Below are 24,178 nucleotides of genomic sequence, written 5' to 3'. Positions count from 1 at the left end.
ATTTTACATTTTAGTTAAATCAAACAAGTCTAGTATATTCTAGTTCTGTTTGCAAAAGAAAAAAAGTGGTCCTTAAGAAGTTAAGTGTGCGCCACTGAACACATTGACATGCTATGGTATTTATTTATTTATGGCAAGTTACACTATGGCTCTTTTTCCACACTAAATGCCATGGTTACAATCAGGTGTTGCCGGAGTTAGGATTAAAGTTAGAAAGGGTTAAGGTAAGGGTTAGAGTCTGTAGTCCCGGGGTTAGAGTTAAGAATATTACATTACGGTATATAGTGTAAATATAGCCTCAATGGTGTTGCCAGATAAGGAATTCGGCCCTAATTTGAGAAAAGTTTAAGGCTGTGGCTATAGTTACACTATGTAGTTTAACTATAGCCTCAATAGCGTTGCCAGATAAGGAATTCTGCTTTAATTTGAGGAAAAGTTTATACCGTAGCTGTTGAAAACAAAAACTTGTATTTTGGAAAAAATTTTTAGTCATGGGCAAAGATCAAAACCCTAACCTTATTCCTAACTCTAACCCTTACCTTACCCCTTCCTAACTTTAAGCCTAACTCTGGCAACACCTGATTGTAACCATGGCAAAAAGTGGGTAAAAATAGCCACTTTGAAAGTTTAAAGCTGTTGAAAACAAAAACTTGTATTTTGCAATTTTTTTTTTAGTTCTGGGCAAAGATCAAAGCCCTAATCTTATTCCTCACTTTAATTCTAACTCTGGCAACACCTGATTGTAACCTGGCATTAAGTGTGGAAAAATAGCCACTTCCTAAAAAATAATGCATACGGTAATACCAACAAGATAAAGCATATTTATAGTATGATGTAATTGTATATACAAAACAGTTAATAATTACTTCACAATGTCGATATTAACGACCTGTTTTAGCCTAGTGCTGCGAGTTCACTGTGGTAATAGTGAATTGCACTAGCTTTCGAAACACAGTTCCCTAGTCATGTGCTATGATGACTGGTGTTGAAGTCAGTGGGTTGTTTTTTTCTATTGCTCTTTTGTGTGGCTTGAGGATGCTGTCAGTTGTCAATCAACTGATTCAACAAAAATTCACAGCAATAGTGCCTAGCTACACAGAACTTCAACGGGCAGCATTCACGACAGCAGTCTCAAGCCAAACAAAAGGTCAGCATGAAACAACAACTCACTGACTTGAGTTAATCCTGATTTAAATCTAAACTTCAGAATAGCAAATTTGTTTTCAAATTGAAAATGAGTGCGATAGAAAACTCCACAAACGATGGTGAAGAAAAAGATAATAAAAATCATACTTCGTAAGTAATTTCAATTTTATTTTGATGTGTAGGCTAACCATTTTTAATTGATGGGTATATATAATTTTTGTGCATAATTTTATTTTGATGTGTAGGCTAACCATTTTTAATTGACGGGTATAATTTTTGTGCATAATTGCACGGCAATTTGTGTACAGTAATGAGCTAACATTCAAACTCTTAAGTTATATTTTGTATATTTTAGTATATATATTTCTGGAGCTGGTACATATACGTACAAGTCCCCCCCCTTTGGTAACTCATGACAAAGAGGAATTGACCAAAACATGTGGATTGAAGTGTGTGAACAGTAAAGCAAAGGTAAAGTAGTTTCACGGGTGCAACCTAGTTCGTACCTTGAACCATTCGTACAGTCAGTTCGTACCCTGAAAAGATCGAGAGAAAAAATTAAAAAAAGCCGAAGTTACTGATCGCAGTTTAATAGCACAAAGCCGAAGTCGCTGATCGGAGTTTCCCCAAACAATTTGAAACAAACTCGAGGGTTAGCGGAAACTGTGGTTAGCGGAAATTTCGAAACTGCGGGAAAATGTTTGTGGAAACTGCGATCAGCAAGCAGGCGTGGATTTATGGGGGGCCTCCCCCCCAAAATTTTGTGAAAAATTGTATGTTTCCGCATCAAATGGTTTGATATGCTTCTAAACAGCTGATATTAGTCCCTCGGCATCACAATTGATGAAAATGGTTGTTTTAATGTCTATTTTCTAGCATATCGTATATGTCGTAGTATCATTGTTCATATCTGTTTAGCTTTTTCTTTCTTTTTAATTGATTTTCAAATTTTCTGGCCCCCCCCCGAAAAAAACTCTTAGATTTGCGCCTGTCAGCAAGGGTTAGGGTTAGAGCATAGATTACTCTATGGTTAGAGTTAGGGTAAGCGGAAACTGCGGAAAAATGTTTGCGGAAAAAAATCTTCGGCTTTTTTTTTTTTTTTCTCGATCTTTTCAAGGTACGAACTGACGGTACGAACTGTTCATGGTACGAACTAGGTTGCATCCTAGTTTCACCCTATATGTTTGGGCGAGTCCTGTCTTTGCATGAGTTGCCAAAGGGGGGAGGGACTTATATACCAGCTCCAAGATGGTAAAGGGAAAGGAACTGACCATCCTACTCTCATTAGTGAGAGAGATTTACTATAATGAGAACCTTTTGTTTTCAATTTATTTACGTGGGACTTTTAAAATATCAACACCCATTGTTTACAAAGTAATTCGTGTCATTTTCAGATTACAAGTATTTGATGAATCTATTCAACTCTTAAAAGAAAATGAGTTACCAGACTTGAGTTCAGTGACGGGTAAGGACTTTATTGAATAATCTAGATTTATTTGTCTGATTGAGCTTATTGGAGTGCATTTGTTTTATTAAAATAATATTAAATTTGTTTAAATGTAATGAACTTATCATATATTTCAATCAAATAAAGTGATCTCAAAATGAAATGAATTCTCATTGCTTGAATTTACCATTATGCTGATTATAGTCAGTTGCTTAGTTACACGGTGTAATGTTGTAGCAGATAAGGCGTTGGCTTTCCAATTATGCAAACTTGGTTTGACTTCTGGCTCAAGTTGATTGTTGAAAAACATAGCTCACTTCTACCCAGGGTGAAAAAAATGGTTTTAACTCCTTGGGGTCAAAGGTCTCTTCCTTTGCCATCCCACATTGATGAGCAGCCTGTCTTTGGTTTCATCATGCAAGACAGGCAGTCCTTCCGCTCCATTAGATGGACTGAAGGTAGTGCAATAGTTAATGATATGGTCTGTGATCTGTTTCTCAGCACTACATTTACAAGTCAAGGAAGATGTCATTCCTCATTTGTGCATAACGGCATAGTTGAGTGGAAAAGCCCGACATACGGACAAAAAAATTGGGATGCACTCATACCTGTTTCTGTAGAGATAGGCTAATGGGATGGGTGTCGCCATTGGAAATGAAAGAAAGGAGTTTGCTGATCTTTTTTGCTTTTACGTGTGGTTTGCAGAGATGTTTTGTTTGTCAGCTTTTTTGAGCTTTCAGCATGTAACATAGAAAGTGGAAACCAATGTTAACTAGCAAATGCAATAAATGCCAGAGAAAAAAAGCTACTATGATGTTACACTAATAAAAAAAATATAAAAATATGAATTTTAGAAATTTTTGACTTGAATGATGATGTGGAATCAGACTCGGAAAAGTTAGATTTGGATAATTATCCAACACTAATCAATGAAGAAGGAGAACTCTCAGATGAAGGCAAAGTGATACCAAGTAGATACAAAAGGAAAGCAAAAAGATCAAGTCATGATCCTACTAAAAGGCGGAAAATCAGGTATGGATTTTGGTTGCTTGTGTATGTATAAAGCGATTGCATTCCTACCACAGAGAAATTTATATAATTTTGTGATGAAAAAGAATAGTTAATGTTTCAATATATAATTTAATCTATTTTTTGTCAATTGAAACAGAATCCATTGCAAGGGTGTATGTTGGTTACTGATCTAACTTTTGCTTCCAGAAAACTTTTATCTGGGGAGAATTTAAACGCAGAAACTTTAGATGCGCTTAAACAAGAAGAAGATCGCCGTAAAAGATTAGAACAACAAGCTCTCCACACTGCCCAGGTTTGCACTTGCTGCTCTTTTAGCCATTTAACTTTTTTTAAACAGATGTAGACCGTTTATTGACAATCTAGTGTTCAGTTTGTGTGGAATGGAAAGTGTAGTTCTTGACCGCAACCTTTTGCTGTCGTGTCACATTGCAATGAAAGTTGTTATGCTAATCCACGGCGAGCTATAATAGAGGCCAACGCATCGTGCACGCACGAGATCTGACTGACGGCCTATATGCTTTGTGTAAAAAAGCACGATTTTGTCACTTTCCTGGAACGTTATTGATAGTTAGGTGATGTTTCGTCAAAATTTATTAATTATTGTATTTAATATATATACAAACAAAAAAATTCACTGGCGCCGACTTACGGGGTTACGGGGTGGCCACGCCACCCCGTAACCGCTGTGACGGGGTGGCAGCCACCCCGTTTAGGTTACATTACTTGCTGCAAATAAATGTAATTTGAACGGACGTTTAAATCTTTTTTTGATCATTGGTTTTCGCTTCAAGTCAACGTAAAGCAAGAGGTGAACCAATACAGTATTGCGAAGAATATGATTGTTTTTGTCACAAGCATGATACTCGCGTAACATCAAGCAAGCTACGTGAAGATTACTCAACACGTGGCTACGAGATTTTTCCTTGTTGTTGTTGTTGCGATCGTTTTATTTGTTACTTGTCATAAGTCATTGTTACATTTGTTAGGTTTACAATGGGATTTATTAATCAACAAAATACGATCTTTCCATTGCCTCCCTCAAAAATCTTTTTTGAAATTTTTTAAACTGCTCATGATATCGTTATAAATTATGCCAGCTATAAAATACTTGGAAATAAAATTATCTCGATGATTGATAGCTCCACCCCCTAAATAAATAAATGAATATCTATTTTCAAATTTCATTAAAAAAATGCAATTTTTGAAACTTTTTGAGTTTTATTTAAAAAGTGCACTTAGTAAAGTAGCAGTTTTAATTTTCTGCAAATTTACACGTTTACATGATTCTATTCGAGGAAAGCTACACCCCAATTCCCAATAATAAAAGCAACCTTTTGCAATTACTCAAGATTTTGCATTTTGAATTATTTTCCGATTTTAATTGGAGTGTACTGTTATCTACTTCTACTTCATGCTTTAATTTCTACTTTGTTATCTACTTCATGCAGTAATATTGCGTGTCAATGCATGACAAACTGTGAGGCGGGAATTTATTGGTCTAACATAGGAGTTGCTTGTTACATCATAGAAAAAATCACGAAAAGTCGTCCTGTAAAAGTCTGAGGCGGGAATTTATTGGTCTGACATAGGAGTTGCTTGTTACATCATAGAAAAAATTACGAAAAGTCGTCCAGTAAAAGTTTTCGCCGACATTCCAGTTTTATTCAGCTTAAAGATGCCACCGAAAAAGCGTCCAAAATTGCAGGTCATTTTTGTTGCGTCTAGTCAGGATTTCAGCCAGCATGAAAGTGACCAAACGCCTGAACGAAAGTGTGCCACTGCCAAAAAGCGTTAGCACGATCAGGGAGGTGGAAGAACCGAGCACGAGCAGGATAATCGCTGTTGAAGGGAGAAGCTATCAAAAATCGTGGAGAGCGAATTCCCGTGGCTAGAATACGATAGATGCAAAGATAGAGCATTCTGTCCGATTTGCAACTATGTCGCAACTGCTTGATCTATTTGCAAGCAATGAAACAATTTCATTAATGCTTCCAACGTGGTCTGCAGTGTGAAAATATACTTATCGTTGCCTTCCACCACCTGCGGGGCGGAGCGATCGTTTAGTGCACTCAGGCGCATAAAAACCTACTTGCGATCTACCATGACGCAACAGCGATTGAACCACGTCCTAATTTTAAATGTTTATCAAGCAGAAGCTGCACTGTTACAACTTGACCAGTTGATTAACAGTTGGATTGACAGAGCTGCTGTTCGCAAAAATACTTTTGCCAAATGTTAAGTGTCAGAGCAGCAACGTAACAATAAAATTCACGACGTACCTCCTGTGCTTTGTTTTAAAGTTGCTTTGTAAATTATCGAGCTACAAATCAGGTGTGAAAAGGCAATTGCATCTACGAAACACGCTTAGTAAAAATCAAACAAAAACATGCAGTTTGAAAGTTTTTAGGTTGCCATATTGTGCTATCCGCCACCCCGTGCAAAAATAAAAGTCGGCGCCTATAAACAATTTCACATGGATATAAGTTGATCGTCATATGTTTTACTGTAGCCTATTACAAATAGCATTTAGTAATAACAGCAGTTTTAGTAGTTTGGGTAAGCAAATGACAGTGGAATCGCTGCTTAATGTTGATAGACCACAATTTCTACGAATCAGTTTTCTGCATTTCCCCTATTGACTTTAAACAATACGTACTGTAATTCAAAAAATTCAAGTACTGGATGCATAAAATATAAAACCATTAACAGTATAAAAGCACAGAAAAATTTAAATATGTTTTACTGTAGCCTATTACAAATAGCATTTAGTAATAACAGCAGTTTTAGTAGTTTAGGTAAGCAAATGACAGTGGAATCGCTGCATAATGTTGATAGACCACAATTTCTACGAATCAGTTTTCTGCATTTCCCCTATTGACTTTAAACAATACGTACTGTAATTCAAAAAATTCAAGTACTGGATGCATAAAATATAAAACCATTAACAGTATAAAAGCACAGAAAATTTAAACATGGTAGAAATAAAGTATTGTGCATCATACATATCTGCAACTAATTTCCATGCAACATTAACAGCAATTTAAACAAAATCGTGCTGATCAATAGTTTTCAATTGAATCATGCCTTCACAGTATAATGCAGGTGAGCCGGAGGTTGCTCAAACTATACCATTCATTAAATCGCGCTGCAAAAGATCTTATGTGTTGGCCTTCTAGACAAATGTTACATCCAACTCTCCTATACAATCAGAAAATACAGTGAGATTAGAGCAGTAGAAACTAGTAAACAAAAATATGCCTGCTGGTAATTTTATCCAAGAGAGAGAGAGAGAGAAACCAAGAATAGTTTTGAGTTTAGACATATACACAAAACAATAAGCATGTAAGCAGTTCTGGTCACATCAAAATGAGTCAGTGTTTACCCTCTGAATCTGATACATGGTTATCTCTGAGTCATCAGTTGATGGAGGGAGAGGCACCTGGTGTTGGTTGATCAGGATCGGCGTTGGTCTCTGTAGTTCATACCATTGATAGTGCGATGTTCTTCTGCCATATACTCACTTATAAATGGTGAAATTCTGTTTTCATATTCATCTGACAGACAGAGCTATACTTCAACACTTTAAGCTCAACTCTTCAAATATCAACAGTCAATAAATTAATCAATGAAGCCAGTCTGCCTAGCCCTAGAGTGACTGCTTAAAATGTAAAAGCAATAAGGTAAAATAGAATATAAAGCTGTAATTTTACAAAATGAACGAGTAGGAGAGAAAGTCAAATGAATTACAATTATCATATATTGTGATTTACTACAATAGAACTATAGAAGTGGTTAATTTTAGATAGTGAATGATTACTACTGATAAATGCACTGTATAACGAAGTAGAAAATACTTACTAAATAGATACAGTACAAATGTTGTTTAAAAACATTAAAAATTGCATGGAAAGTAAAAGCTTACCTGGAAAAATATACAAATAAACCACAAGGCATTTTTATAACATCAGATCAGCTAAATAAAGATTCAAAGAAGCATTATGCCTTTAGCTATCAGCATGTATAGACTATATTCTATAAAAGTTTTAGCACATTCAATGCACTTTTCTTTTGAGCATCTGGGAGACCGCAACAGGGCATAGTTCTTTAAAAATACATTAGCCAATGTGCGACAATGAGACAATGTCATGAAAAAGCAATGTCGTTCAGATATGGATAGAAAGTTACAGGAAATAAATTTTCGACACATTTCACCAACAACACTTGTAAAAAAGATGTAACAAAATACACACCACTGTACAACACGAGTCTGCTACTATTCGGTGAGTCTGATTCGGTGAGTTCCTAACTTCTAACCCCTAACCCTAAAACGGCAATGATAATTAGGCTACGGTACCCCATAATTTAAAAAAAAAATTGAAAAAATCCCCCGTTAAGGGATCGGACTCACCGAAACGGGCCATTCCGGTACAACACTATCTTTCAGACGTGTCAGACCACCTCGATTTAATTTATCAACATATGAACCAAATCTTTCATAATAGAAGTATGTGTCTTCTGCAATAGCACATCCATTTTTCAACTCAACATACTCAGCAATATAAACCATTGCAATTAAAACCTCTTCTGAAACTTTACCTTCCAAAGCACATAAGCTATCCAAAACTTCAAGCTCACTTTCTACAAGATCACGATTATAAGCGGCACAAGCATGACCTTCGGCAACATCAAACTTTAAATCTAATTACAATGAGAGCTTCGCGTGTTGAATTCTTACCTTTTCTAAAACTGACTGAGCAGTAATGAAATAGGTACCTCCAGACCCCATGTCGAAGTTTACTGAAGCACTTTTCCAATGGGTCTGTTGTAAACCAGCCAAAGATTACAAAATCATTTCCACATGAAAGTAAATACTTTGCTAGATCTACAAAACCATGGCATATATAAGATACAGGAAGTTGGCAGTATCTGCCGCTACTGAGCCAATTTTCTTCATTTTTTCTGCCATGCTTGCAACATCTAGCAAAAACTGTAGCCTTGGGTCATCACTCATCGGGTGACCGAATCACTGCCCTAGTTGGATCGTTAAATCTCACATCAGTACCAAGTCTTCTCACATTAAGAATCTTCCATAATTTAATGAAAATTTTGATAAAATTTGCTGTACTTGCAACAGGAAGATGTTTCAGTTTCGGATGGGTTTGTAAAGCATTTTTTAAAACAGAGGAATTATCTTTCATGCAAATTAATCAGATTAGTAAATCTAAATAATATCAAACCATACATGTTAACTACTTTGTACTGACATGCAGATCATGATTTCTCAAGATGTAGGCTATGTATTGCAAAAATCAAAACATTTCGAGAAATAAATCAAAGCATAACAAATAAAGATTCCCCATCATGCATGTATTAAATAAAGATGCTACAAAACTAAACAGTTGTTGAAACTGGGCAGTCAATCTATTAAAAATTGTTGTATTTAAGTTAGTTAAGATTTGTTAGCTATCTATATTATACAGTAAGTAATCCACACAAATTAATAACATTACATTCCGTTCTACAAACATTAGCTTTGGTACTGGTATTTAAGAAAATAAATGTAATATCAGTGAAGTAATTTTTGTGAATATTGATATCTTATGTTATCTATAAGAAAATGGTGAGTGGACAGAAGACATGTTGCTGGCAAGCAAAAAAACACATGAAGATTTGTAATATAAAGTAGGCCTACAGGTAAACATTTAGTATCAACATTCAAAATTGACTGAAGCTGTTAAACTAACTTACCAGTAGTAAGTAACATTGCATACAACTGAACATATAAATGGAGATTTATTAAATAGGCCTACTCTATTTGCTAACTTTAATAAACCTGGAAGAAATACAATTTTCTGCCTACTTTACCCACAACATGCTTCAAGGAAACTGGGCAGAAACTTAAAGGAAACATAGATTGGTAATGGCAGTTTGTTGTGAATTTTTTGTGTAACCAATGACTTCATGAACAGATAAAAGTTCCTTGAAACGAAAACATTGTAGCTTATACCTAATTTTGTTAAACTAAGCTGCATAACTGTACCGTAACTGCTTCAGCTTTTCATAAAGTTTGTAAGTTGTAGGCTAACTAAACTTCTACTTTCTGGCAAAGATGCATAGTTAGTGAACAAGTTAAGGGAAAAATAAAAAATAAGTTCAGTAAAACTAGAACCTTAGCATAACGAATAGACTATAGATGAAACATCTTCCTCCCAACTGATTAAGTTCACAGTCGGCCGTCAGTCAGTTTGAAGTACGCGCGATGACGTGGCCTCTACTAGAGGGCGCCATGTGCTAATCCTTTAAAAGCTTTGCATTATCTTTTGTGATTTGTTAGTAATATTATGAAAATTACTCCTATCTTAACTGATCAACTTATCACATAATCTGCAGAAAAAGTTGGAAGTTGCCAAAATTGTACGTGAGCAAGAGTCTATGGAGAGAAGCAATAATTCTCTTACTGATTTTCACCAACTCGATAATAGTGACCTTGGTCGCTCTTTTCTCACAAAGTTATTGACCTCGAAAGGAATCAGATCTGTTTCATCGGCCACTTCTAAAAATCTGCTTACGACAAAGGAAACTGTTGCCAAACCTTCTCCACAGCCATCAGGTATGTTATTGTGTTATATACTTAAAGAATCGAAGGTGGCATGTCCGCTGGCCATGCATCAAACAAGTGTCACCCACCTTCAGTTAAAAATAATTGAAAAGTATTTCCAAATCATTGAGTTTTTCTGGTACAGGTTCTATCATCTGCATCAGTAGTGATAGCGAAGAGGAAGACGACGTCATCAGCACTGCCGAAGACGCGATTGATGTCAGTTCGGATAGCTCGGATGACGTGATTTGTACCGGAGAAGTAGTGGATGAAGATCCGGAACCAGCAGATGTTATCAACAGGTTAGGAGGATCTCTTGCAATGAATTGTGTATAACATATCCGTTCTGTTCTGTAGCATAACTATTTTTGTAGATGAATTACCTGTCCACCAAGGTTATAATGTATCAAAAACTGTTGACTATTCAACCCGTTGGCATAGTATTCTTAATGACTAACTGTGCTTACATAGAGGGGTTGTTGTTGACGTTTGTTTTTTGTGACCACAGTGGAATGCATATCGAGGATGCCAAGAATCACAGGGACGAGGAGGGGAGGGTCCTGGTCAATGTAAACCGGCCCAGCAACGAACCAGAAGTGTTTCTTGCCCCCCAACTGGCCGCTGCCGTGATGCCCCACCAAGTGAGTACGTCAAGTTGTGTACAATGTTAGACGTGTTTTAATTTTAATCAATGTACCCCGTTAGTTGCGCGTTTAATGTCAATTGATGCTTGTGCCTGACTGAAAGTATTTTTCTGCCCTTCCTGGTTGTTCAAATTACATGACAATAGATGTTCAATTGTTCAAATTACAAGTGTGTCAGAGCCTTCATATTGTGGTAAATGGCTTGTTTTTGATGAGTTTATGTCACCGATTGTATGAGCCATTGAGTCTCTTGTTCCGTGTTGTTGCTTAGTGTTGCAACAATACAACTTTGCCCAGGGGGATACAACTTTGCTCAGGGGGATACAACTTTGCCCAAGGGGATACAATTTTCCCCCAAATTTGTGAGTTAAAGTCTGACCACAATATAGTCTTCATGTTTTATTAGGTTTGTTTAGTGAATGATATTGTTAAACACTGGGCAAAGTTGTACTGTTTTGCTGTAGCCCACTCTAAAACGCGCTGTTGTTACTCCACGCTTAGATTGGAGGGATCCGCTTCATGTTTGACAACATCGTGGAGACGCTGTCGCAGTATGAGACCAGCGCCGGGTTCGGTTGCATCCTGGCTCATTCTATGGGTCTAGGGAAGACTCTCCAGGTCATCTCATTCGTTGATGTATTTCTTCGTTTTACTAAAGGCAGAACTGTTCTTTGTGTAGTGCCGGTAAGTCTTGTTTATGGTTGGATAACACTTTTAACTTTGTAGATATGTTGTATTATTCCCATGTCACGTAATAGAATTTAAATCGATGAATGTTTGATACACATCAAAGTTACGTGATTTTTCTCAGATATCTTAATGGTTTCATTTGGTAAAATTGCAATTTTAAAGCTTCTTTTGAGCGTAACAGTCATGAGTGTATCGTCGAACTGTATGTATGCTTTGAAAACTGTTCATCAATGTGCTTCTGCTGAATGTTTGTTAAGCATCTTATCGGAAAGCGGAATAAAGATCCAAACAACCAGACCAGTTTCTTTTCCCGACAGATCTCGCTGTTACTGAGCTAAATGCAAAAGCTACCTCCATTGCTTGTGTTATGCTGTAAAAATCGTCAAAATATTACACCAAGCAAGTTACATTAATAACTAAGTTATTTCGTTGCTTGTCAATTTTAGGTAAACACCCTTCTCAATTGGGTAACCGAATTCAACATGTGGCTTCCCCCAAAGTCCAAATGTTTGGACAAGAACCCTGCCCAGACCTGGCCCCGGTCATTTTCCGTTCATCTCCTTACTGATGTTCATAAAAGCACCGAGGCAAGGTGGAAAGATGTTTGTTGATGATTCTACTCATTCGCATATCTGGTTATTGTTAGCTGTGTCAAATACTAAAATCAGTGAAGCTTTCTTTAACCTATGTACGAAGACCTGTAAGCGTGATGGAAATTTGTTGAGTAAAAGAAGCTGTCTTGTTTTTGTGATCCTGCTTTCATGATTGGGTCATAAAGTTACCTTTCAGGTCAAAGGTTGTGAAGCAGTGGTACGAAGAAGGTGGTGTCCTGTTGTTAGGCTACGAGATGTACCGACTATTGGCAAGTCGAAAACCTCGCAGAAAGCGAGTCAGGAAAAAATCTTCAAAACAAAATGAATCGTGTGAAGTTGACTTGGAAGATGAAGACAGATTGGAAAGTTTATCTATCAGTATGTTCTAGTATTAGCCCGTTTATTTTCCTTGTAGGGCTGAGAATATTTAATTATTTATACTATCAAAGATCAGGTGAGGTATATTTACTGTACTCTTAGGCAATAGGAATTTTCAACCATTCGCTGCACGTGTATCATTTTCATGTGTTTGCAATCAAAAAGAAATTTTGAAGACAGTTTGTTTATCAGATTTATGTCTTTGGAATGTGAATATTGCTGAATTTGTGAAATAATTTTATTTTGTTTAAAGATTATGCTTTACTCTCTAATGCACTCTCACCCGATAACTTTCCGGACGTACTCATTGAAGAATTAAAGCTTTCTTTTAACTAACTGCAGAGATGTACGTAGATAACAAACTCCTTTCAGACATGCAAGCCAGCTTGTTGAAGCCAGGTCCTGACCTCATAGTATGCGACGAAGGCCACCGCATAAAGAACGATCACGCTAGCATCTCGCAAATGCTTAAGAGCGTTCGCACGCGGAGGAGGATCGTGTTAACCGGTTATCCGCTCCAGGTTTGATGTTGTTCGTCGTGTACTTTATACCTTATCCAAAACGAAGTATTTTTCTGTATTGATTGTAAGTCTGAACACATTTCACAAATATTGTTGTGAAAATGTCCCTAACTCTGTTGATATAAGCAAGCTGCCGACTTGATAAGCCGCCTTTTTTCTGTTAATTTTTAGCTGCTATTATTTTGCTAGTTTGGGAGCAACATTCGCTTTTTAGCAACATTCTGTCCAACTGTGTCGACCGCATTTCGAGTTGCAAGAGATACTCACTAAGGATAATAAATGAACAATACATGCCCATGTTAATGGTTTCATTAATCCTATTTGCAGAACAATCTGATGGAGTATTGGTGCATGGTGGACTTTGTGAGGCCCAACTTCCTCGGAACCAAGCAGGAGTTCTCCAACATGTTTGAACGTCCAATACTGAACGGCCAGTGCACGGACAGCACTGATGATGACGTCCGATTGATGCGGTTCCGATCTCATGTGCTCCATAGCTTGCTGAAGGGATTCGTACAACGAAGGTTAGGGTTAGATGGTGCAGTTTTTCAATGTAGATTTCAGATTATCTCCATTTTATTGAGAAATATATCATCTCTAATTGCTTCTGTGGTCACAAATGCTTGAAGGTCACCAAAACTTTTTTAATGAAACCATTTTAGTTTTTGTTGTTGAGCATGTTCAAACTACAGTATTATAGTTTTTGTCTGGAAGTTGTTCAGATGCCCGTCTATTTAGGTGCGCATGTCTCTATCCACATTGCTAAAGTAATTTTTTTACTCACACTATCAGTACCGAACCCTTCATCCACTTGCCATTTTGTAACCCGTTTAACTTATAGATCACACAGCGTGCTGAGAGAGTCGTTGCCTTATAAAGAAGAACATGTCTTCATGATCCGGTTGTCCGAATGGCAGAAGAAATTATACAATTCCTTCCTAGAAAGGAAAGTATACGGCGGCACCGCTAGTTGGTGCAGCACTATCAATCCTATTCGAGCATTTTCCGTCTGTTGTAAGGTAACTGAGATGAAGAGTTTTACGGAGAGTGCTGGGCTAGATGCATGGCATTATTTTTAACTGTTTAAGCGGCGAAGCGAACTTAGTTTCACATATTTATTTAAATTCATTGCAGATATGCATTGCTCTCGGCGCTTTGCTAAGTGAACAGTGCCAGCGCAGCCGAGTACACTATTTCTGTGAAACTATTCGCTCAATGCACAAGGCCCACTCTGCAAAGTTTTAAAGTTGCGTTCGTTTTCAACAAAACACATCGACTCGGTGATTAATTAGTAGAGTCCCTGCTGGATAGATAGGTTGATGTGCTGGTCATGTGCTATGTCATAAGTTAACACATGACTAGAGAACTGTGTGTCATAACACATGTCCCTATGGAACTGTGTTCCGAAAGCTAGTGCAATTCGGTATTACCACAGCGAACTCGCAGCATCAGGCTAAAACATATCGTTAAAGTCTACACTGTGAAATAAGTAATGTTCAATTGTTCATGCTCCTAAAAGCGAAACTCAATCTATTGCAAATAGAACTTGTTTTTTCAAATGACAATTTGCATATTGAAATATCGTGGCTTGGCAATAGATTGTTTCACTTTTAGCAGCATGATCGTTGCTTACTTCACAAATGTAAACACAAACGACCTGTTTTAGCCTGATGCTGCCAGTTCGCTGTGGTAGTAGCAGTTTGCACTCGGATTCTTCGTAGCACATGACTAAGAAACTGTGTTCCGAAAGCTAGCGCAATTCGCTACTACCACAGTACCACAGCGAACTCGCAGCATCAGGCTAAAACAGGTCGTTTGTATTTACCTTTGTAAAGTATCCTAGCTAGATTTGCAGCTGTGTGTATGTCTCAGATAAGTACATACATGGTGTTCCCGCCTTTACCACAGATATGGAACCACCCGGATGTGCTTTATAGAACCATCCAGAAGAATGAGGAGATCAACAATGATATTGATCCTGATTTCGATAACATTGAGTCGCTAGATGACGCCCCTGCACCAACAAAGTCAAAACCTCACCAACAAACAAATTGGTGGGGATTATGTTATTGAACGGTCTGCTACTATTTTGAGAAATCCCAGTTCGTGCCTTTTTTTGTAGAATTCTAAAATTCCACAGTGGCATCTGCTTATTCAAAGGAATTACCTTATAACAGAAGTTAACCAAGTAAAATGTCAGCGAAAAATTCTCAACCAAAGAAAAAAAATGCGGTGAGAGCCCTGGTACGCACTTGAAAGGGCGCCGGTTCGACACCGCTCAAGAGCATGCGACTGTGGCAGGACACTTAAAGGCATGCCTGAAGGTGGACACGAAGATTGGCTTCCTTGCCTTCCCGTCCACTTAATCTAAAGCTTCAACCACTGGGCGTAAGCCTGGACACGACAAAAATGCAGCTTTCCGTTTTCTCTTCCACACACTGAATGTTTAATCAATTTCCAAGATCAATAAAGTTTTCGAGGTCATCTTTTTTAGTTTCTAATTTTTTTTTCATCTTTCATTTTTCAGCTACCTAGACTTGTACAGTGATGCTGCTACTTTGCTGAGCGGGAGCTCTCGTAGTTCTACCTTGTCATCATGCAATAGCCCGTCAAGGAGTTCTCCTCATGTCCCCCCAACCATACAAACCAACACTGGCTTCAACCCCTTCGGAGATGATCGGGACAAACGGTTGCAGTACGACTGGGTGAGTACCTCCGGTGAAAGTTTTCCTGCTTTCATTTTTCGTAATTTAAGCTTGAAGCAGCCAGGTTTTTTTAACGACTTTGAGCGTGGTGCCAGTCATATTGTGATAGTTTTCGACTGCTGCTTAGAAAAGAACGTTTCCCCAATTCTTGTTCTAGTGTGTTACGCATTGTTTCATATGCTCTGTGCTACGTCTCCCTCGTTCACGCTATACGCCGCATGTTTCATTTCTCATGCATGACGCCACTTGCTTCATGCCACTCGTTCATCATCATCCTTCCATCATGGGCAACTGTGTCGTCTTTTATTCAAAGGCAAAGCATTTACTATCCGGCTATTCGACCGGTATCCTTGAGTTATCCGGTAAAATGATGATTCTGATGCAACTCATCCATTCCTCCATCGCCATTGGGGACCGTGTGTTGGTCTTCAGCCAGTCCTTGTGTACTTTGACCTTAATCGAAGATTTCTTGTCGAAAAGACTCATTCCAAGCCATGGCTCGGATGAACTTCCAAGGTAACGCGTTTGAGCATGGGTGTGCTATTGTGCTTGCAACGCGTTTAAGGTTTGCCATTGGTTTGGATTCTGACAAACTAGAATAATGTTGTTGTTTTTTAATACTTACAAAACGTACTTACTTGACGCGTTTGCTTGGGTGTGTTATCGCGTTTGAGGTTTTAAGGTGTGTTTAAGATCCTTACAAACAATAATTTATACTTTATCCTGATTAACTGAACATCGACATGGGCTTAATGCAGTGTGGATGATTTTTCTGCAAGGCGAATCATCTGGGACATTGGAAAGTGTCTTCATAATTGCTTTAATCATTAACTCCTTCCTTCAATTTCTTAGAAAATGGTGCAGAAATCAATCTTACTTCCGACTTGATGGAAGCACAAGTGCAGCGGAGCGTGAAAAAATGATCAATCTATTCAATTCCCCTTCAAATCGCAATTTGCATCTTTTTCTCTTGTCTACAAGGTTAGTCACAAATATCTGCGTGAACTTCAACCACGCACCGCTGCGTGTCTTTCTAAAGTAACTTGTCTTTCTAAAGTAACTACCAAGTCTTGGATTTTTTTCTAGCACTACTTCATCGTTCATCTGATGAAACCGAAAGTAAAAGCCAAGACATTTTATTGCTTCAATCAGTGCTAGAAAAGATAATATCCTGATGAACACCCAGACTTTTCAGTATTAAGTCTTGGGTTGTTGTTTGGCTTCAAAGAAACATAAAATCTCGCTTCTAGAGCGCAAACGTAAAGAAAAAACGTGAACAAGAATAATGTGTTCACTGAGTGAGTACGAAAATGTCTAATTCTAAGTTTCAACAAGTAAACATAAAAAATCAGCATCTCTCAAGCTACATGTGCTTGAGAGTTTGCTGATTTTTTATGTTCACTTTTGACTTTCGTGAGTCAGTTTGGATCTTTTGTGGATCCTTCTCTTGCATCATGGGCCAACCTGACACATGTTTGCAGGTACATCTTTTTTTTCTTACAATTTTTAAGATTTAAGTTAGTTTCCAACGCACGTTTTCTTGGCAGAGCATGTCGCAATTGGCATAGATTGCGCGCATGGCATGAAAGGAAAACTAGTGTTTGTGACATTGATGACTAACGCGTGTTTTAAGTGTCGTCTTTTTATTGTTATGTTTTCTCACAGAGCTGGTTGTCTTGGCATCAATTTGATCGGCGCCAATCGCGTTATCGTGTTTGACGCTTCATGGAATCCCTGCCACGATGCTCAAGCCGTGTGCAGAGTCTACAGATACGGACAGAAGAAGACATGCCACATATACAGGTAAGTTGCAGCTTTGTTCTATAGCAGCGGTTCTCTAATCATGGGGTTGCGGAGGTATTTGAGCCGTGAAACGTTGAGATTGCAAAGGAAACTGAGAGCGAGTCAGTGGGCCGCGAAGTGATTTTAGGAATATGTGAACTTTGAATTAGACGAAAAAGGGTTTGAGAAATACTGTACAAGATATTTCAGGATTCTTTAACACTGCAAAAGTTTTTGGATCGGTAACAGATTATGGAATTGAAATGTGAATACTTAGTTGTGCAATGATGTGCTTTTATGGGTTCTTAGAGTTTTAGACCATCTGTTGTAAGAATGGAAGCAGTTTTTTTTAGAAGTGACTGATTGTTTTACTTCTCACTTATTCCAGATTGATTTGCGATCAAACGATGGAAAAGAAAATCTACGAAAGACAAGTCTCGAAGCAAGGGATGTCAGGTTCGGATTCATGTTGGATTGTTGCATTTTAGGCAGTGACTGGTTGATAGGATCGGGCATCTTATTATTTTCATGCGACAATACGAGAATGATATATTTTAATTTAATTCGTTGTTTTCCTCTTTACTGCCACACTTTTCTACTTTCAGCTACAACTGTGTTTGCCTTTTGGCGTTGTTTCGTAATAATCTTTATTGCGTCACTAGCCAGACGAATCACATCGTGTCGTTTGCGTGACCAACTGGTTAGCCAGCACGACGCTCAATAGGGCATCGGTTCGATACCCATCGAGAACAGGCGTTTCTGTCTTTATCAAGACACTTAATGATATGTTTGATGGTAGACATAGCATGGCTTTTTTGTCTTCCCACTTACTTAATTTAAGTCTTTGTCCACCAAGTAGAGCTAAGGATGACGTTTTTCATATTGAAGCGCTTGTCGGGTTGAAATAAAAGTGTTGTGTATTTTCAATTATGTTACATTTTTGTAATGTAATTAATTTTTCAACTACTTTCGTTACAATTAGTCCAGGCATGTTGCCGGTATCTAACTATTCTCCTTTGATTACAGGTCAACCAGTCTTTTCAGTGCGCTTTATATTACGTTGCAGTTTTCAGTAAACGTTTTCTCTTTTCGGTTTGCAATAGAGAGTGGTAGATAAGAGTGACCTCAGTTGTTTTATATCCAGGCTTTCGCCCGGTGGTGGAAGCTTTAGATTAAGTAATCGGGAAGGCAAGGAAGCCAATCTTCGTGTCCACCTTCAGACATGCCTTTAAAAAAGTGTCTTGCTCAAGACATAGCCACATGCTCTTGAGCGGTGTCGAACCGGCGTTCTTGCGAAAGTCGATCAAGGGCGCTCACCACTCGACTATGCAGCCGACAAGTTATGCTTCTAATTGAATGATGTAAAAACACAAGAAATGATACCATGTTGTGCGTTGACCTCGAGTTGCAATCTGTGTAGATCGTGTAGTTGACAAGCTGAATCCATCGCAAGTGTTCACAAAGCAAGATGTTGTATCCTTGATGGAGTTCAGTCACCAAGAACTCCCCAAGGTGAACTTTGAAGACGTGGAGGCAAGCCACTCCGACCCGATACTGATTGACATCTGTAAGGTACGCGCTTGATATTCGAAGGTTTTCTATAACGAAGTTTCTCTCTCCATATTGCTTCAAAGAATTTTAAGATTTTGATTACAATACGATTGTTGTGAACGCAACGTATAACTTCATCATTATGGCTCAATCAGTCGCATTCAAATGGATTTGTTTAAATTTTGCGCCAAGATGCTTGGCCATTGGTTGACGAAGAAGCCTTTCACTCATGAGTCGCTTCTGCTGGACTGCAAAGACCAACGGCTTACCAAAGCCGAGAAGCGAGCTGCGGAGAAGAGCTATGAAAGGGAAAAGCTCGCGTCTTCTACTTTCGGGTAAGTCTCATCCATCTAGTCGCAAGGCGCTTGGTCTTGTTTGTGAGTTTTGAAGTTGTTTATTTTAAATTGTTCTACACTACTTTTCCTGCTGTCGAAATTGTCTTTACTGCTGCCATGAAAATACAATAAACGCATTTCTGGCTTAGATACCTTAATACCAAAGATCGTTTTCCGATAGAGAGATGTTCTTTATGTCAATTTCAGCTATTATGTCATAGCAGTCTCTTACATTGCATTCTGCACTTTCGTTTCAGATTTTCTTAAACTTTTACACGTAAACATTGACTCAAGATAGCAACATTCCTATTTTCGCTGAATTAGATTGTAGTTATAAATAAATTCATTAGGTTGGTTAACATCGATCATATCGCTCATTCTCAGCCATGAAGCAACAACCTTTCAACTAAAACAGAACTCATCTTATTCTACAGGAGACAGTCTAATGCTGGGTTCCAGCCTTCAACTAACGTCAGGCCTATGACGTCCACAAGGTAGGTCGTGTTTCAGCTTATAAAGCTCGTTGTTGTTCCATGATTCCAACGTATGCAGACAATGAGTCAACAAGTTTTGCTAGCAGGTTGCTTCTTTAGACATTACTCGAGGAATATGGAACTGAGATGTAATTTCTTATTTGCTTTCAGGTTCAGCTCACCCCTCGCTTCCTCCCAGTCACGTGACTTACGACGACCAATCGCAAACGTTCGACCAATGCAAGCCACACCACACCCCTTGTCCTTGCGAACGGTAAGTCCATGCAGGCTGCCAGCTTAACTTTGTTGCTCCTTCCTCTGTCTCTTGCAGCAAAATGTGGCTTCGTATGTCTAAGATATCAAAATAATATTGAGCAGCCATATTGTAAAAATTGCAGTTTTTAATGTTGAATCAACGTAAGGCAGCTTACAATCTTTTTGAACATAAGTTCTTGAGCTTGAGGAGTTATGGACAGACTTCGTTTGCTGTTTCCCTGTGTTTTACGCAGCCATTGTGCATTGTCGCGTCATCATATGACATGATGACGACACACTCATGTATTGTGTATCTCGCTTATACAGGACATCCCAGCCGCCAATCCATCTGTCCCCTTCCTGCACGAGTCCGGCATCTCGGTGCAGAAAGTGACCGCCACCATGGATATCCCGCTGCCCCCCCAGACCACCATCTCAACCGCCACGGCTGGGGGGCAGCCAACCAAGATTACCGCCGGTCAGTTGTTTCAATGTATGGTCGCTATGACGTCATAAACGTGTTGCGCAAACACGCGGTTCGCTTTTTCAGTGAATGGAGTGACGTTTATTAAACTTTTCTTGGGTAAACCAACAGAATAAAAAAATGATAGAGTAAAGATGTAGAGCTTAACTTGTGGTTTAGCAAACGTTTCGACAGTGAGTTGACAGTTGTCATCTTCAGTACCGCACGAAAGTTTATATATTAACAATAGTTTGACCATCAAAGTTTCCACGGAGTCACTGCTTTAGTGTTGCATTTAGGTTCGACTTTGACCAGAAACTTTCAGACTTCACTGAAACTGTAGATTTAGTTTACTTCTCAATTTTATTGTTGCATCGGAATCGTCCGCGAGGCTTTCTTTAAAGAGGTATTTGTGACCATCCTAGCTACTGTCATAAGATTTCATAATTTTTGTATGTGATCACTCAACCTTGCCCATACGTACTAGGTGACGCTATCTGCATTGTACGAAGCAAGAAGGGAACTTACATTCGGACCTCACAGGGCCGGACCTTTGCTGTGCGATTGAACGATTCCCGCCCCCATTTTTCAGGGGCGGATAGTGAGCCCTCCACGAGGCTGGTTGGTTCGGCACCACTTGCCCCACAAGCCACTGTTGGAGTTGCCGGATCCGCGATGGAGGTGAGTAACCCACACATTGCATTTGATCCAAATATACATTAGTGTGCCATGGACACAATGAAATCGAAGCATTTCTGTCTGTTACGCCGGTACGTGATTGGTCCATACGCGTTGCCATGATAACAGCGTCATTTGAATTACTCGAGTTAAGATTAATAAAATTATTTTTGCAGACCAAGCTGAAGCCATCTCAAGACAACGCAACTAATCTCTTCAAGTCTACCACCACCGCTGCACACGGCACTTCTTCCTCAACCACTGTGTCAAAGTAAGTTACCTTCCGTGACGTCATACACCTGAACATGTGCCAGTTGTCTATGACGATGTTTGTGGTCGGGTCTGCGCCAGTGGCTTTGCAAGCAAACGATACGTCTTAGTTGTTTAACTAATTTTCGAGCAAAAATCGTTTAAAAAAATTTAGCTTTTTTATATAATGTAATAGCATGGCTGCCCGGAAGTGGCAAGCAACGAAAGCAGCGCTTTTTATGAACCTTTATGACGTATTCCCTTTGTCCTCGTTTGTATACTTTCCATACAATATTATATTCTCAATTACTCATGCAGTATGTTTTCTAGCCTTGCCAATTGTGTGAACCATTCCATTACGTCGTGGGGTGGTGAGGCAACCACAAGTGGTACCGACCAATCAACGATAGCCACGTCATCGGAATTCACAACGGCATCAGTTTACCCTAAAAATCAAAATTCGTCTAACGCCTCATCCAGGACGGACCACAGTGGATCATCCAGTCCAACCATGCCCCCAACACACGATCCCTCAACCGGGTGCTCCCCCGACCGACTCTCCCCCACCGTCGATACGGACCAATCTAGCAACGCATCGTCTTCAAATAAAGATCTTGTTGTTGATGATTCGAATGACACTTTGAAGCAATTCCCCATCAGTTCACGTTGCGGGAATGGTTTTGCCGTGAACTCAATTTTACCTACAAGTTGTAAGTTTGGCAACTCGGCTGCCAATCAGTTGAGCTCGCATAAAACTTCGTCCATATGTTCGACAAAACAGAACGACCACAGTCAGTTTGATAGAACGAAGCCCCCAGTTTCTCAACTGACCATACCGACCATTGATTTGACTGAATGCGACAAGTCGGACACGGACGATAGCACCGATGACACGGACGATAGCACTGATGACACGGACGATAGCACTGATGACAGCGATGCACTAGCAGACGATGGCATAGTTAGTTTTGCAGTTTGATTTCTCTTCATCGAGCTTTGCAGATTTATCGCATTTCATTCTTAGCGAACAATGGTGCTTGTTGTTGCATGGCGAATGTTTAACGCGCGATGCGTGATCACTTTGTGTAAGCATCATTTTAAATCAGTGGAGCTTTTTACAGTATTCATGTATTTTCGTAAACGTGCAATTGCGTCCGAGGTGGAAACTTCTTTTACTCCCATTCAATGCTGCCTCGCGAGAACGAATCTCTAGGCCATTCTTAAACCCTGGAGTCCAAATTACGCCGATATTACTATTTCTTCAAGTGCTGGGGTCATTTCAAAAAAGCTTTTTTTTATCTTCATAAACTGCCAATCTTCTTTCAAGGCCTTCCGTCTTCTATTGCCGTCAATATCCAAAGAACGTCGGTTTAACATTTTTGTTCGTTGCTTTTACATCAGTCAGTTTTCAACTCAACTTTATTTCCAAGCGGCACACGCCCAATTGTCTTCCGAAGTGTTGTTGGAAATCTTAAAACAGGTTCCAAGCCCCATCAGAGTGTTTCCTTTTGATTCTACCCAACCAAACGTTGTCGCTGATTTAAGTAATTTTCTTAAATCGCCAGCGGTGGGATGGTACAGCAGATAAAGCGTTGGCTTTCCAATATTGCAAACCTGGTTCGACTCCCGGCTTAAGCTGGTTGTTCATAAGGGTGGGCGTAGTTGCCGAAAAAAAGGAACTGACCACCCTACTCTCGTTAGTGCCGAAGGATAGTGATGAGAACCTTGTCTTCTCATTTCCCAAAGCTAAGTAGCCGAGTATGGAACTACCTAGTCCTACCTACAAAGTCCTTGCAAAAATTACTCTCTCGACCATGTGACAAATTGTTCTTTTTCACGTAACCATGCTACTGCATGCATTTATCAAAAACTAGTATCTACGCTTCAGAATAAGTCGAGTGCTATTTTGGCCGGAAGTTGCCACCAAAAGTTGTTTTGTTTCCTCTTTAACATAAAAGTTTTCCTCTTTAACTCTTTCCTCTTTAACCTCTCAAACATGTTCACCTGCTGCAGTGAAGCTGTTTCTCGGTGTGGAATTCACTTTACAATTTGCACGAATCTGTTCGATTTGAAACTTTAACGTTTATTCAAAAAATTCGTAACAGTGATTGCACAACTTCCAACTGATTGTCACCACCAATTACACATAGCTCATTTACAAGCAGGTCAGATATTGCGAAAATAGTTTTTACGCCTCAATTGCTTTCACACAAAAAAATCTAACACTTCCATCGATGATGTGGCCTGTTATGGAGTCGTCTCTAGCACTGCAGCTCTGTATTACTGAAAAGCGTTATTTTTCCACTACGCATACATGATTACATGGTGTGGCCGGAGACGCATCTTGGTCGCACCGCTGGCGTCCGTAAAACGTGACTGGAAGTTTTTCTATGAAGTTTAATGGAAGGAAATTGCACTATTTAGCCGAGATTTTCAATGCAGTGCAAGTAAAGTCACTGACACATGCAAGACACGTAATCACAATTATGACGTCAAGCAACAACCCACTTGACTTGTCTCGCGCGCCATCTAGTGGCGGGTTACTTGTTAAAGTAGTTTCACAGTAAATTATTGGAAAACGAGCGCTAAAATTCCATACGGTACGCTACACTAAAGTGCTAATGGGGTAAACAGCTAG

General features: G+C 39.0%; 1 protein-coding gene across 1 annotated transcript; it reads left to right on the top strand.

Moving 5' to 3' along the window:
• Positions 1–1,216: 1,216 nt before the first annotated feature.
• Positions 1,217–23,609, top strand: LOC145778400 (helicase ARIP4-like). The gene is made up of 27 exons (XM_082589878.1): positions 1,217–1,296; positions 2,541–2,611; positions 3,448–3,625; positions 3,812–3,917; positions 10,016–10,235; positions 10,369–10,525; positions 10,732–10,864; positions 11,369–11,551; positions 12,004–12,149; positions 12,347–12,528; positions 12,901–13,049; positions 13,377–13,573; positions 13,891–14,068; positions 14,958–15,103; positions 15,577–15,754; positions 16,068–16,270; positions 16,607–16,735; positions 17,420–17,557; positions 17,925–17,992; positions 18,957–19,108; positions 19,280–19,422; positions 19,857–19,916; positions 20,067–20,169; positions 20,478–20,628; positions 21,101–21,294; positions 21,468–21,562; positions 21,871–23,609. Exons 1-27 carry the CDS (start codon positions 1,235–1,237, stop codon positions 22,517–22,519), a joined length of 4,371 nt encoding a protein of 1,456 aa, XP_082446004.1. The 5' UTR covers positions 1,217–1,234; the 3' UTR covers positions 22,520–23,609.
• Positions 23,610–24,178: the final 569 nt, after the last annotated feature.

Source organism: Aplidium turbinatum, chromosome 10 (genome assembly GCF_918807975.1).
Source record: "Aplidium turbinatum chromosome 10, kaAplTurb1.1, whole genome shotgun sequence".
Classification (NCBI taxonomy): Eukaryota; Metazoa; Chordata; class Ascidiacea; order Aplousobranchia; family Polyclinidae; genus Aplidium; species Aplidium turbinatum.
Note: the sequence above shows the minus strand (reverse complement) of the source record. Positions and strands in the feature narration are given on the sequence as shown.

Bases quoted from the DNA above. Each gene is read 5' to 3' on its own strand.
- LOC145778400 (XM_082589878.1), top strand. From the start codon at position 1,235: ATGAGTGCGATAGAAAACTCCACAAACGATGGTGAAGAAAAAGATAAT. The intron at 12,150-12,346 runs GTGGAAAGATGT...GTTACCTTTCAG, and splicing joins CATAAAAGCACCGAGGCAAG to GTCAAAGGTTGTGAAGCAGT. The intron at 14,069-14,957 runs GTAACTGAGATG...CCTTTACCACAG, and splicing joins CATTTTCCGTCTGTTGTAAG to ATATGGAACCACCCGGATGT.